The 12,917-nt window shown below is 34.5% G+C and overlaps 1 protein-coding gene across 2 annotated transcripts in view; it reads left to right on the top strand.

Annotated features, from left to right (window-relative positions):
- Positions 1-12,917, top strand: part of Adgrv1 (adhesion G protein-coupled receptor V1) — a 569,696-nt gene that overhangs the window by 181,474 nt on the left and 375,305 nt on the right. For both annotated transcript variants that reach the window (XM_058574584.1, XM_046428479.2), the window contains 3 exons: positions 279-461; positions 2,749-2,928; positions 6,029-6,190. In XM_058574584.1, coding sequence (XP_058430567.1) covers positions 279-461; positions 2,749-2,928; positions 6,029-6,190 — 525 coding nt within the window. The remainder of the gene's footprint in view (positions 1-278; positions 462-2,748; positions 2,929-6,028; positions 6,191-12,917) is intronic.

Here is a 12,917-nt window from a genome sequence, read left to right on the forward strand (position 1 = left end):
TGCTTGTAGGTATTTTAAAATAGATGAACAGCCAAATTTGTCTTTCAAATTAATTCTTAGTTCTCTTTGACCAGCTCAAAGGATTCATCAAGTTTATTTTTTTTTGTGAAATTTCAGAGTAAAAGTTCTAAAGACCTGTCATGCCTACTTCCGTTCTATTAACTTATAATTTGAAGAGTGAAGTATGAGATATAAGTGGAAGCAAAAAAGTTACAATATGATGACTTAGGATAGTTGCCCCTTTTGTCTTACTTTTCAACTTGTGTTCTTTATTCAAGGATGTTGGTGGAGTTATTACTGCTCATGAGGTGCCTCCACCCTTGAACGTTCTTCAGGTTCCTGTAGTCCGGCTGGCTGGAAGCTTCGAGACAGTAAATGTTTATTGGAAAGCAATACCAGGCACTGCTGACCTGGAAGACTTTAATCCATCTCAAGGGATTCTTGAATTTGCAGATGGGCAAGTAAGTTTGTCATGAACATGTTAGTATTTTTTGATTCTTCTTCAAGAATTTTATAGATATCTACCAAATGAGCATGCATTAATGATTGCCAGTTGTATTATAACTCTGAATGTTTCTGTGTCAAGTCAAACACAGATATTATTAATAAATGTGGGCCTAGGAAGAGAAATTTAAGAAGCAAGAATTACACCTTTTTTTTTTAGATACTGGGGATTGAACTCAGGGGCACTGGGCCATTGAGCCATACCTCCAGCTCTATTTTGTATTGTTTTTAGAGACAGGGTCTCACTGACTTGCTTAGTGCCTCCCTTGCTGAGGCTGGCTTTGACCTCATGATCCTCCTGTCTCAGCCTCCTGAACCACTGGGATTATAGGCACTGTGCCTAGCTCACCCTTTTTTGAACTTCCCCACCTGATTCCATTAAAAACCAAAAATTCTAAAACAGGATAATGATTGACTTAGAGGTGCCTGCAGTATATAAAAACCTATGTGATGAACTTGACTGTATTTATGATCACAAATGCTTTTATTCTATTTCTTATTTTTAATAAAGGTTAAGGACAATTTTTTCATAATATCTTTATTTTATTTTTATGTGGTGCTGAGGATTAAATCCATGTCTCATGCATGCTAGGCAAGCACTGTACCACTGAGCCACAATCCTACCCCCTCTATTTATTTCTTATTGTTTATAAATGCTATTTTAATTTAGAATTTCCAATAAAAATTTTAAATGTTAAATTAATGTCCCAAACTCCCTTTATTTTATTAAAACCTGAAAAAGTGAATGACATTCTAGATTTAGGTCTACCAAGCTTAAAAATTACAAAATATTCCTGAAGTATTGTAAATTTTCTAAATTGGGTGTTTTGTAATATATAAGAATGAGATATCTTTATAATATTTTCCATGAAAAAGTGGAAAAGGCATATGCACAACCATGAAAATATTAGTAACTTCATATAGCAGAATCTATAGGTAGCTTTATTCTTGCCTTGACAAATCTGCATAGTATTCATAAACTTATTGGTTGCCCCTAGGGGCTCAAGAAATTCTGTTAAAAGATAAGCATGCAAATCTACATATTTCTACACATAGAGACCTATTATGGTTAATGTTTTTGAAATCGTGAGTTTTTGTTTTCTATTATCAGATTTAGAACTTTGCATCATTTCCTATTAACATGGAGGAGGAAATGTTAAGTACATGAGATTTTTACATTCAAAGCAGAAACTAAAAATTGATTTTTCACCAAAGCAACCTTCCAACTTTAGTTACGTCATCAGTAGTAATTCTGAGCACATAGTTGAAGTCTCATCATTTTCCAACATCCTTAGTATCATCCTGGTCCTTTAAGTCCACATCCATATGGAAGACAGTCTGTATCCTGCAGTTCCGACTTGAGGTGCACACATTTTAATACGCTTCCATTTTAGCATTTGACTTTGTTCAAGCTTTCGTTTATCTGACTGTGACATCCAGATTTCTTGGTTCTCCTTGTTGTTAAATTAAATGTTTTAGGTAGAAAACTTCATTTTCTGGTAAAGATCTATGTCAAAGTATTGGAATTTACCTGTGGTATACAAAAAGAGACTTTAAATATTGAATATATACCTAGTATAGGTTTATGACACTAGGGAAATCACAAGGTGAACCAAGTTTATTTATAAGTTTATAAAACTTTTAACATAAACTCAGAGAAATGAATTAAATCCTGATTTTTAAAAAAAATCTTAAAAAAAATTTGGCCTTTCTCCCTGCTTTTCTTTTCCCCTACATTAATATATATATATATATATATATATATATATATATATATATATATATATTTGAAATCAATAGAATTTATATGAATTGCAGAAGTCAATGATAATTTTTATTGTTTCATTTGCTTTCATATAATAAAACAAAGCACACTAGGTTTTATGTTTGTACAATAGTTGTTAGAGCATTCATAGCACTTATAATATTTTTTCAAGATTAAGAAGTTCTTGTTTTTTCTATCTGTAAATATACTATATTGTATTACATTTACAATGTTTTATCTTAAAAATAGCAGACTTTGTAAATTTCTGACTTTCAACTACTATAAATATCATGATTTTAAAAGTATTACAAATCTAACAGGCAAAATTATTGCTTTTTTCTTTTGTGTCATGTTTCTAAGTTTCTATTGAAATATATATAAGGAAAAATTATTGCAATATTTCCTTCCCCTCCTCTCCCTCTCTCCCTTCCTATCTCTATTTTTCTCTTCCTCTCTCCTTTTCTTCCTTTCTTTTGTAGGTTACTGCAATGATAGAAATCACTATAATTGATGATGCTGAGGTTGAACTCATGGAGATGTTCAATATTTCCTTAATCCATGTGGCTGGAGGTGGCAGACTGGGGGATGATGTTGTGGTAACTGTGGTTATTCCACAGAATGATTCTCCACTTGGAGTATTTGGATTTGAAAAACAGACTGTAAGTTAAATATATCAGGGGAGTGTGAAATTCTCATATAGTTTTAAGTAGAAAAGTGTCTGTTACTTTTGTTTTGAAATTCTTCATTACTCTTCCTTTACAAATCTCTCTTCAATTATCTTTTGAGTTTGCTGTTAATTTAGGGGCCAATCCTCCAACATATACATACATCTTGATATAATGTGAGCTCCTAACACCAGACAGTTATAGAGGGAATGTGATTTCCTATTTATTGGGTATACTAGACCAAGAAGTACTTTTTGTCCATATCTTTTATTTTCTCTCTATTCTACAGATCACCATCCTGGCCACATAACAGGACTATCATGGCCTGAATGTGGCATCCCAGGATGGGTTTAGTTGGTGAGGGAAATTTCCCTCAGTTCTGGTACGCTGTCATGTTTCTTCCCCTTTATTTCTCACTTCTCACTTGGCTGTTTTCTTCCAAGACCTGAAAGAGAGAGTTCACTTATTATTGGTTCATCTGCTGAGGGAGGGAAAAAGGCTTATTATATGATTGGTTAATCATAAGAATTAAATATCTGTGTGGCCTGACTTGGCAACTAATATTAAAGTGTCACCACATCTGAAAGTACTATAACTCTATCATAATTATTATTACATGATTTCTGGGCCATAATCATTATGATTTTATCTTTTAAAGGAAATTTCCAGATGAAATATTCATAAAGATCCTTAAATAGTCCTCATATACTTAGCAACTTTTCTGATTACATATGTCATCACTCCCTTTATTTAATCATTTATATTTGATCATTGTGGTAATTTTCAGTGATAAACTGCTTGACTGCCCCTTGTCTTTACTGTCCTGTGCATGAAAGGCTAGACCTACAACTTACCTCTCAGAGATGGGCTTTTCATACGCTCCAGAATTAAAATAGAGCTTAACAATTACCTAATGATTTGGTCAATGAAATTTCAATTTCATTAGGAAATAGGAACTATAAAAGGAACATAGCACAATTTTGCTGTGGCCCCATGAAACTCTCTTTCTTCCTTGGCAAAAAACAGCACAAGTGTTTCCAAGAAGTGATGGATTGGCAAAAGAATAGCTGTGATTATCTCACAGACAGCATTAAAAGTCTGAAAAAAATAAAACAAATTTAAAGAGGAGAGTAAAATTTTCCAGAATATTAGTATTCTAAGAGAGACAGCATTAATATTTTGTGTGATTTTCAACCACGTGGTGTTCTTTGCATATTTTAATATGTATGAATAAGTAACTTAATTTTTTATAAAATGACTCTATTAGCTTATGAGCTTAGGTTTAAAATTTCAGGTTTAGTGTTGAAATCTTCAGGTGGTAAAACCTTAATTTTTTTGCTTTGGAGTCCATCACACTTTTGGAGTTGGATGTTGGATATTGAGTTTTTAAGTTTCTCTTCCTGATATGGAAAATAAAGTTATGCTACTATTCATAAGTAATTTTTGCTTATTCATTTTATCTTAACTGCTAACATAAACTTTTGTGCTCTAAACCTAATTGAATCATGCCTGGAAATAATATCTTATCGAAATAGCCTTAAATTTCCAATTTGTCTTGAGATTCACAAGTGAGATTTAGGTTATTCAGTCCACAGTGTATAATTCCCCATAACTGTTATGTGGAGTAAATGAGTTGATGTACCTGGGCTTTCTTTACACTAAGTGTCAGTTGCTATTTTTGTTGTGTAGAATGAATAGCTTCTTGGCAGCTCTTTCCAGCTGCTTTCCTTATATCCCATCTTTTTTATTGCGAAAGTCCCCAATAACATGGAGTTTATCTTTTAACATGTATATAAACATACAATATTGCACACACAGTAAACATTCTGTTAGCATTAATTGTGCCACAGATTAGACTGAGAACTGAAGAATATTGAGGAAAGATTAGTATTAATGTATCAAAGTTAATAAGCTGCTCATAGAATAATGCAGTATATATACCAACACACTAGGAATATCAGAGATCTACAGAAATTTTCATATGAAACCCAAACTAATGCTATATCTGTGGAATCAAAACCAACACAGGTATACAATTGATTTATAATGGATTCCTTTCTTTTTTTCTTTCTTAGTAAATATCAGCCCAAATATCGAACTACTTTCCAGGCACCCTTTTTGCCAAATATGCATACACATCTGATTTCTGAGTTTCTGTGGATCTTAAAAAAGGCAAAGTGTATGAAGAACTGACAAATAATGGAAATTCAACATATATCAGTTAGCTCCAAATCTCTATTCTTGGTTTGAATGCAAAATCTCATGGAAAACCAACCAATCAACCTTTATTTTATGTTTGTTAAGTTTGTATCTGCCTTAAAAATCGAAGCACTGTGTTATTTTCCATTTGCACCACAGGTGGATATTATAGGTTCAATTCAGACTTTACTTCACTGAGTTAACATGTGTAATTCATTTGAATTACTTATCTTAATAAGGACTTGTGTAAAAAAATACTGGCAAATTAATGTATCAAATCTCCTCTCTTTAAATCAAGTTAAACCTCTTTTAGCTAAAAATCTCTTTTTACTAAGTGGGTAAACTGCAGATAATTAAGAGGACAGATTGAGGTCTATATTATGTGGGGAGCCTGAACACCTTTACAAAGAACCCCTAAATCTCAGTTCCTTCCCATAATGTTATTCTTTATACAAGAGTCCTATGCCAATATTCCTAGCTGGCTAATTGTTATGGATACCTTGTCTTTAACTGATAACTCAGGTATCAGACTCCTTCTATCTTTCATCTAAGTCCTAGGCATCCTCTCTATTCACCTGACACATGGGAAAAGAGAGAATATGGAGGATTGTGTGGAAGTTTATGGCCAGAGTGTCAGCAGCATATGTTGCTCCTGGATATAATCTATTCACAAGAATTCCGTAGCTCCATCTAATTGCAAGAGTAGATGGGAAATGCCATGGTGTTGAGTGTCTAAGAAGGAAAGGAAGTGGGGTGAAATATTTTTCTCTGCCATGATTGTAACATTTCATGAATAGAATTCTAAATTCGAAAACTGCAGTCATCGTGAAAAGAAGATTCTGTTTGTTTCTTCTGTTGTTATTCTTTTTGTGTTACTGGATTTTCTTCCTTTCAGATAATGGTCAATGATTCCCTGTTATCTGATGACAATTCATATGTGACATTGACAGTTGTCCGGTCCCAAGGGGGAAAGGGCTCCGTCCGACTTCGGTGGACTGTAGACGAGAAGGCTAAGGATAATCTCAATCCTTTAAGTGGGACACTTCATTTTGATGAGGTAAAGGAAACATAAGGACTCCTGTTATATTTCTCTAATTTGATATTTCTAATTTGTAATTTCTCTAATTTGTCTTAGAATAGTATTACTGTGAATTTATATGATAGTATTCAATACATCTGGAATTTTTTGAAATTCCCTACACTGTGGGGAAAAAAAATTCTGGGGTTGTGGCTCAGTGGTAGAGCACTCGCCTAGCATGCATGAGGCACTGGGTTCGATCCTCAGCACCACATAAATATAAAATAAAGATAGTGTGTCCAGCTAAAACTAAAAAGTAAATGTTTTAAAAATTCTTCTGTGAGAGAGAAAGAGGGAGAAAACTCTCGATTCTGTTGTCAGATTGTTTAATTCACACTCTGTTTCTATCACACAGTCAACTTCTTCCCTGATTGAGGGCAAAGTTCTGACTATGCAAAACTTTTATACTGAGAATAGATTGATTATGTCTTATAATGATACAATCTCATAGATAATCTCAGTTTTACAAAGGCTTGGAATTTTTAACATCCCTGTACACTTTGAGAAAATGATTGATATTATACCTGCTCAGAAAACTGAATCAAGATACATAATTTAAGAATGGGAAGTCCATTACAATCCTTCTGTATGTATCTCAGCCCCCTACAATAACAAGTGAAGGTGAAAGGTTCTGTCTACTTAGAGGAATGAACAGGATCTCTTTGACCATATGATTGGTTTCTACCAATTACTAGAACCAGAAACCAGGGGATGGATATATATATATATATATATATATATATATATATATTTCTTCAGAGCTTTCACAACCAAAGAACAAAAAAATACAGTATTTTCTTCTGGTTTTCTAATAGGTGAATAAGAAATTAATTAGTGATGCCCTCTGACAGTCTATTTGCTCCTTAAATATTACTATTTTTGAGGTATTGGTTGCTCTAATGGCATTAAATTTCAGGTGTTGCAGATATATCATCCATTTGTTTCTCAGAGTCTAATAAACAGTGAGTCAGGAAACATCTAGGTTGCATGTCTTAGCTATGATCTGAAAATTTCTCACCTAGCATACAAAGAATTTAAAATTTAGAAATGAGTCATGAATTTCTGTGAAGGTTTTCCTTGGTAATAATGGGCATATTTTTCTAGTTACCAGGTTCTAACTGCTAGATTTACTTCTCAGGTGATTACAAAGGGTTTCTGGTTTTGAGCATCTATACCAAATGGCAAATAATGCTATCTTTTCCCCTATTGGGTAAAGCCATTTCTTTTCAGAGCCAGCCTCAAGAGGGATGGATTTATTCCTGGATTTGACCCTAATTGCTAATTGTTTGTCACCAGTCTTATACAGGTTGAAGGCTGAGTTTCTTTTATGTACAATTGTATAGCAGCACCATTGTTCTTGCATATCCAGTTCTAAGGTATCCATATCTACAGGACAGGGGTTCTAATTTGATTTTATTTTATTTTTTAAAATTCTTATTATTGGTTGTTCAAAACATTACATAATTCTTGATATATTGTATTTCATACATTTGATTCAAGTGGATTATGAACTCCCATTTTTACCCTGTATACAGATTGCAGAATCACATTGGTTGCACATCCACTGTTTTACATATTGCCACACTAGTGTCTGATGTGTTCTGCTGCCTTTCCTATTCTCTACTATCCCCCCTCCCCTCCCCTCCCATCTTCTCTCTCTACCCCATCTACTGTAATTCATTTCTCCCCCTTGTTTTTTTTTCCCTTTCCCCTCACTTCCTCTTATATGTAATTTTGTATAACAATGAGGGTCTCCTTCCATTTCCATGCAATTTCCCTTCTCTCTCCCTTTCCCTCCCACCTCTCATCCCTGTTTAATGTTAATCTTCTTCTCATGCTTTTCCTCCCTTCTCTGTTCTTAGTTGTTCTCCTTATATCAAAGAAGACATTTGGCATTTGTTTTTTAGGGATTGGCTAGCTTCGCTTAGCATAATCTGCTCTAATGCCATCCATTTCCCTGCAAATTCCATGATTTTGTCATTTTTTAATGCAGAGTAATACTCCGTTGTGTATAAATGCCACATTTTTTTTTTATCCATTCATCTATTGAAGGGCATCTAGGTTGGTTCCACAGTCTAGCTCTAATTTGGTTTTGACAACCTCTGCAGTCTTCTCCCGGTCCTGCTTATGGCTACTACTACACAGGTGGATCTCTAATCCTACAAATAATTCTCACAGCAATGCTCATTTTGACAATTGAGATACTAGCCTACAGGGCAGCCCTAGTGGTACCATAGTTAACTGTACAATAGCTTCCTGGACTGCCTTAAAATGTACCAATGACTGTGGGAGTTACTCTTCCCACACTTACAGGGAAATTCTCCTTGTGATCTTTTCAGTCCTTTCTTGGCACTAGAGGAAGTTACTTCTGACTATGTCTTTCTGCATGAAGGATATCTGAGCTCCATATTATTACAGAAGTGTTCAAGCCTCCAGGACTGATGAGTGTCCACAGGTAATATGTCAGTAGGTCTTTCCTGGTGAGAAAGTTATAAGATGCAGGGCCTAAAGGTTTTGGAGAGAGTATTCCTTAGATCAACATCTGTTCAAGTAGAAGCAGCAGCATTGTGCAGGGTTAAAGGCAAGCTGTGATGGAGTATTGAACTGACACTACCACACACGATAGCTTTCCTTCAAAAGGGACTAACAATTCAAAGTTGTCCTGAGTTGTAGGAACGTTGAGTTTCATAATCTTGTGTAAGTCACCATGAGTGAACTATGCCAGAAAGAGGATCTGACCTATAGGAGAGGTATTTCTTCAGTTGAGGCAATTTCCAAAGGAGCCTGACAGATGAGAGCTGTCTGCCTGAAATACTCCCAGCACATGGGGTAATGAGTTCTTTCTTGAAGAGATAAGATCTCACTGGACATCAGAAAATCTACATGGAGATCTGGGGTAGAGCCATGCTCAAGAGAAGTTTGCTCTGAGAATCTCTCCTACTGTTTCCCTTGGTCTTCTATGAATAAGTGTAATTTTTTCTGCTAACAATTTTGGTTGTTTTCCCTGTACCCAGTCCTGCTTCCTCCCTACCTCTTCAACAGATTTTAATCCCCCAAGAATACTATTATTTCTTCCCTATCTTGTATTTACCTTTAGTTCAATAATTTCCTAGAAACTTTGCTTTCAGTGTAGCCTGAAAGAAGTAAAATGTCCCCTGGATAAAGAACAAAGGGAAGGAAACACATAGAGAAACTAAATTTAATGATCTGAGACATCACTGTGACACACATAATTTTTATCTCCACCTTTTCCTTTGCATTCTGATTTTAAAAATCCCAATTTATCCTGTATATCGCTGATTAAATTTTCTGCATCTTGAATTTTACTGTTTATTGCTTCTAGGGAATGTTTTTTTTTTTTTGAATTGCATTTTTTGACATTGTTATTCTTAAATAACATCTCTTAATTTCATCTCTTCACTCATGCAGTTCTCTTTAGTGTCCGCATGTGATTTTTTTTTTCATTTTTATTTGTTCTTTTTAGATACACATGACAGCAGAGTGTATTTTGACATTATACATATATGGAGTATAACTTATTCAGGATCCTATTCTTGTGGTTGTACGTGATGTGGTTGCACATAGTGGTGTATACATGTATGAACATAGGAAAGTTACTTCAGATCCAATATATTCACTTTTTATTTTTTATTTTATTTTTATTTTTATTTTTTTAAAGTTTTAATCATTTATTACTCAGGTTTTTTTTTAAAGAGAGAGTGAGAGAGGGGGAGGGAGAGAGAAAGAGAGAGAGAGAATTTTAATATTTATTTTTTAGTTTTCAACGGACACAACATCTTTGTTTGTATGTGGTGCTGAGGATGGAACCCAGGCCGCACGCATGCCAGGCGAACATGCTACTGCTTGAGCCACATCCCCAGCCCAATTACTCAGTTTTTAATACAAGTTTCTGACATTTGATTTTATTTTTTAGAGCCTTTTAAGGTTCACAACAACATTGTGTGAACAATGTTGGCAGTGTGTCAAAAAGAAATCAAGAAGAAATTAGAGTATATTGTGAGACAAATGAAAACAAAACCACAGCATACTAAAACTTGTGGGGAGCAGTATTAAGAGTAAAGTTTATAGCATTCTGCTTTTAGATTTCACCCATACTTCTCCTATTCCAATGTATTTTCTTTTGTTCTTCTTGGCTTTTTTTTTTTTTTTTTTTTTTTTGTACCAGGGATTGAACCCAGGGGCACTTAACCCCTGAACCACATAACCAGCCCTTTTAAATTATGTTTTAAGATTTATTTTGAGACAGGGTCTCACTAAGTTGAACTCATGATCCTCCTGCCTCAGCAAGTCACTGGGATTACAAGCCTGTACCATTGTGTTGGGCTTGTTCTGATTTTTTTTTTTTAATTTTTTTATTGTTGGTTGTTCAAAACATTACATATTTCTTGATATATCATATTTAACACTTTGATTCAAGTGGGTTATGAACTCCCATTTTTACCCTGTATATATAAATGTTGTTAGGACTTCTAGGAAAATGTGCATTCCTGCTTGGGACCTTATTAAGTGTACTCATGTGAAGTGTGTAATTCCTGGGATGTAACACATCACTCCCATCTCATTTACTCTATGCATAATGTGAATTGTAGGATCAGAATTGATGTGAAGAGGAAGAGCTGAGGAGAGTAGGACCACAACTGCTTTGCATTTTATGGCAGCCAGTTATTGTGGTCAGTGCAGTCTCTGTGGCCTGGAGTTCAGAGACCTCAGCAATTGGTCTTAATCCCCTGGTTCTCCATGTTATTTAGGTTCAGACTGTGGAATGTATATATGCCATTTAGTCAACCCCAGATTGATACCTCCATAAGAGAAAATTATGTCTTGATTTTAGAAACCTTTTCTCAGTTTCTTTTTCCTTTGTTGTCAGCATAGGTCCCTTATGGTGTCTATATGTGCATTTGAAGAAGGCTCATCTCCCCCAATCAGCCTGCTGCCAGTTTAACTTAGAAGTCCCTTCCCTCCATCTTTATATTTTAATTTGTTATAAAAATATGTGTCTTCATGTAAACCTCAATCAATACAGATGGATGTGAAAAGAGTAAAATCCCCATGAATTCTCCTAGATCTTGCTTTGCTACTTACCAGAGGTAACCACTATTGACAGTTTCTTATGGCATTCCAATTTTTTTTCTGTGCATATTCAAGCATATGTATCTTATTCTTACACAAATGGAATTTTAGTCTGCAATCTGTTCTGTAACTTGCTCTTTTTACTTTAGAATTTATCTTAAACATTTATTTTTCATACTAACGCAAATTCGCTGCACTGAAGAATTGGTTATATATTTTCCACTGCATTGATTCCTGTCAGTATTTGATACTAACACCTTTCTTTGAGAGTCCTCTGTTTCACCATGGCTTTATAGTTCTGATATTTCTTATTTGTTTCTCTGCATTTTACATTTCTTGCTCAGTGTTCTCTTTTCCCTAGTTCCACTTTCTCAAGGATTTATGTGCTGTTGCAGTTTTCTGTCACCTATACTCATCTACTTTACTCACTTTATAGTCTTAATTCTCTTGTGATACTGGGAGTAGCCACCGAAAACATAAAAGCGATGTAGAGTCCATAGCTAGTTAACTTTGATTCAAATCTTCACTCTACTGTTTGCTAGCATGTGACTCCAGGAAAGTTCATTAATTCTTCTCACATTTGATTTTCTAATGCAAACCAAGGACAAGTAATGCTGAACCTGAATAAAGACTATAAGGATTACATGAAGTTATGGTTGTGAAGAAGCTAACCAACCCCCTAACACTTAGAAAATGCTTTCCAAAAACCTTTAAAATAGTTTTAAATTCATTTAGAAAAATTCTAATAAAATATCAAGTTGATACCTCAACGTAATACAGTAAAGCTCAACTTTTTTCTACATTGTATGATCAAAAATTAATGGCTTCAAATTTCAAAAAGCTGAGAAACTGTTTCTGTTTTCCTAATGTAGTCTGTAGTAGCATTTCTTGAACCACTGCTCTGTGCTGCTGTTCTGCAGAATAATAATTGCTCTAAAAGATTGAGTGTTCAAATAGAGTAGGGAAACTCCAAACTGAATTAAGAAAGCTTTCCTGGTGCAATTAAAAAAATTACTTACATACATTTTGAATCTCTAATAGAGAAACTCTTCTAAATATATTTCCCCATGAAACTTCCCCATCACCTTTTATCCCAGAACATTTGTCTTTTGTAACTAGTGTTCCAAAGACATTGGCATTTGCTACTTGTAATCACCTGTCAGTGGTTTTTCCTGTTACTTCTTGTCAATTTTTTTGAGAAATGGAGATCATACCACAGGGAAACTGTCTTATATCTAGAGTAGTAAGGTAAGTGGCAACATAACTATGTAATGATTCTTGTTGATTCTTATGATGCATGTTGATCATTATCCACTTGTGAATTTGCCTGTTGACTAAAATTTATTTGTAACTCCCCAAATCAGTACTCTTGCTTCTCTCATAGTTATTTGTGGACACATGAAGAGTGGTGGAAAATAAGATTCGCCCAATTAGCACATTCCCACCTGAGGTAGAACAAGACCATGCCTTTTCTTGTTTCCACTCTCATAATGTAAACAGATGTCTTTGTCATTGTCAATGTATTGCCATTTTATTTCCATTTTCATTTTCTGTTGGCGAATTCACTGTTTTAAATGGCCCCCAAGTGTAGAGCTGAAATCTTCAGTCTTCAACA

Source organism: Marmota monax, unplaced genomic scaffold (genome assembly GCF_021218885.2).
Source record: "Marmota monax isolate L192 unplaced genomic scaffold, Marmota_monax_Labrador192_F-V1.1 WCK01_AAM20220418_F8-fsc00018, whole genome shotgun sequence".
NCBI classification, from domain to species: Eukaryota; Metazoa; Chordata; class Mammalia; order Rodentia; family Sciuridae; genus Marmota; species Marmota monax.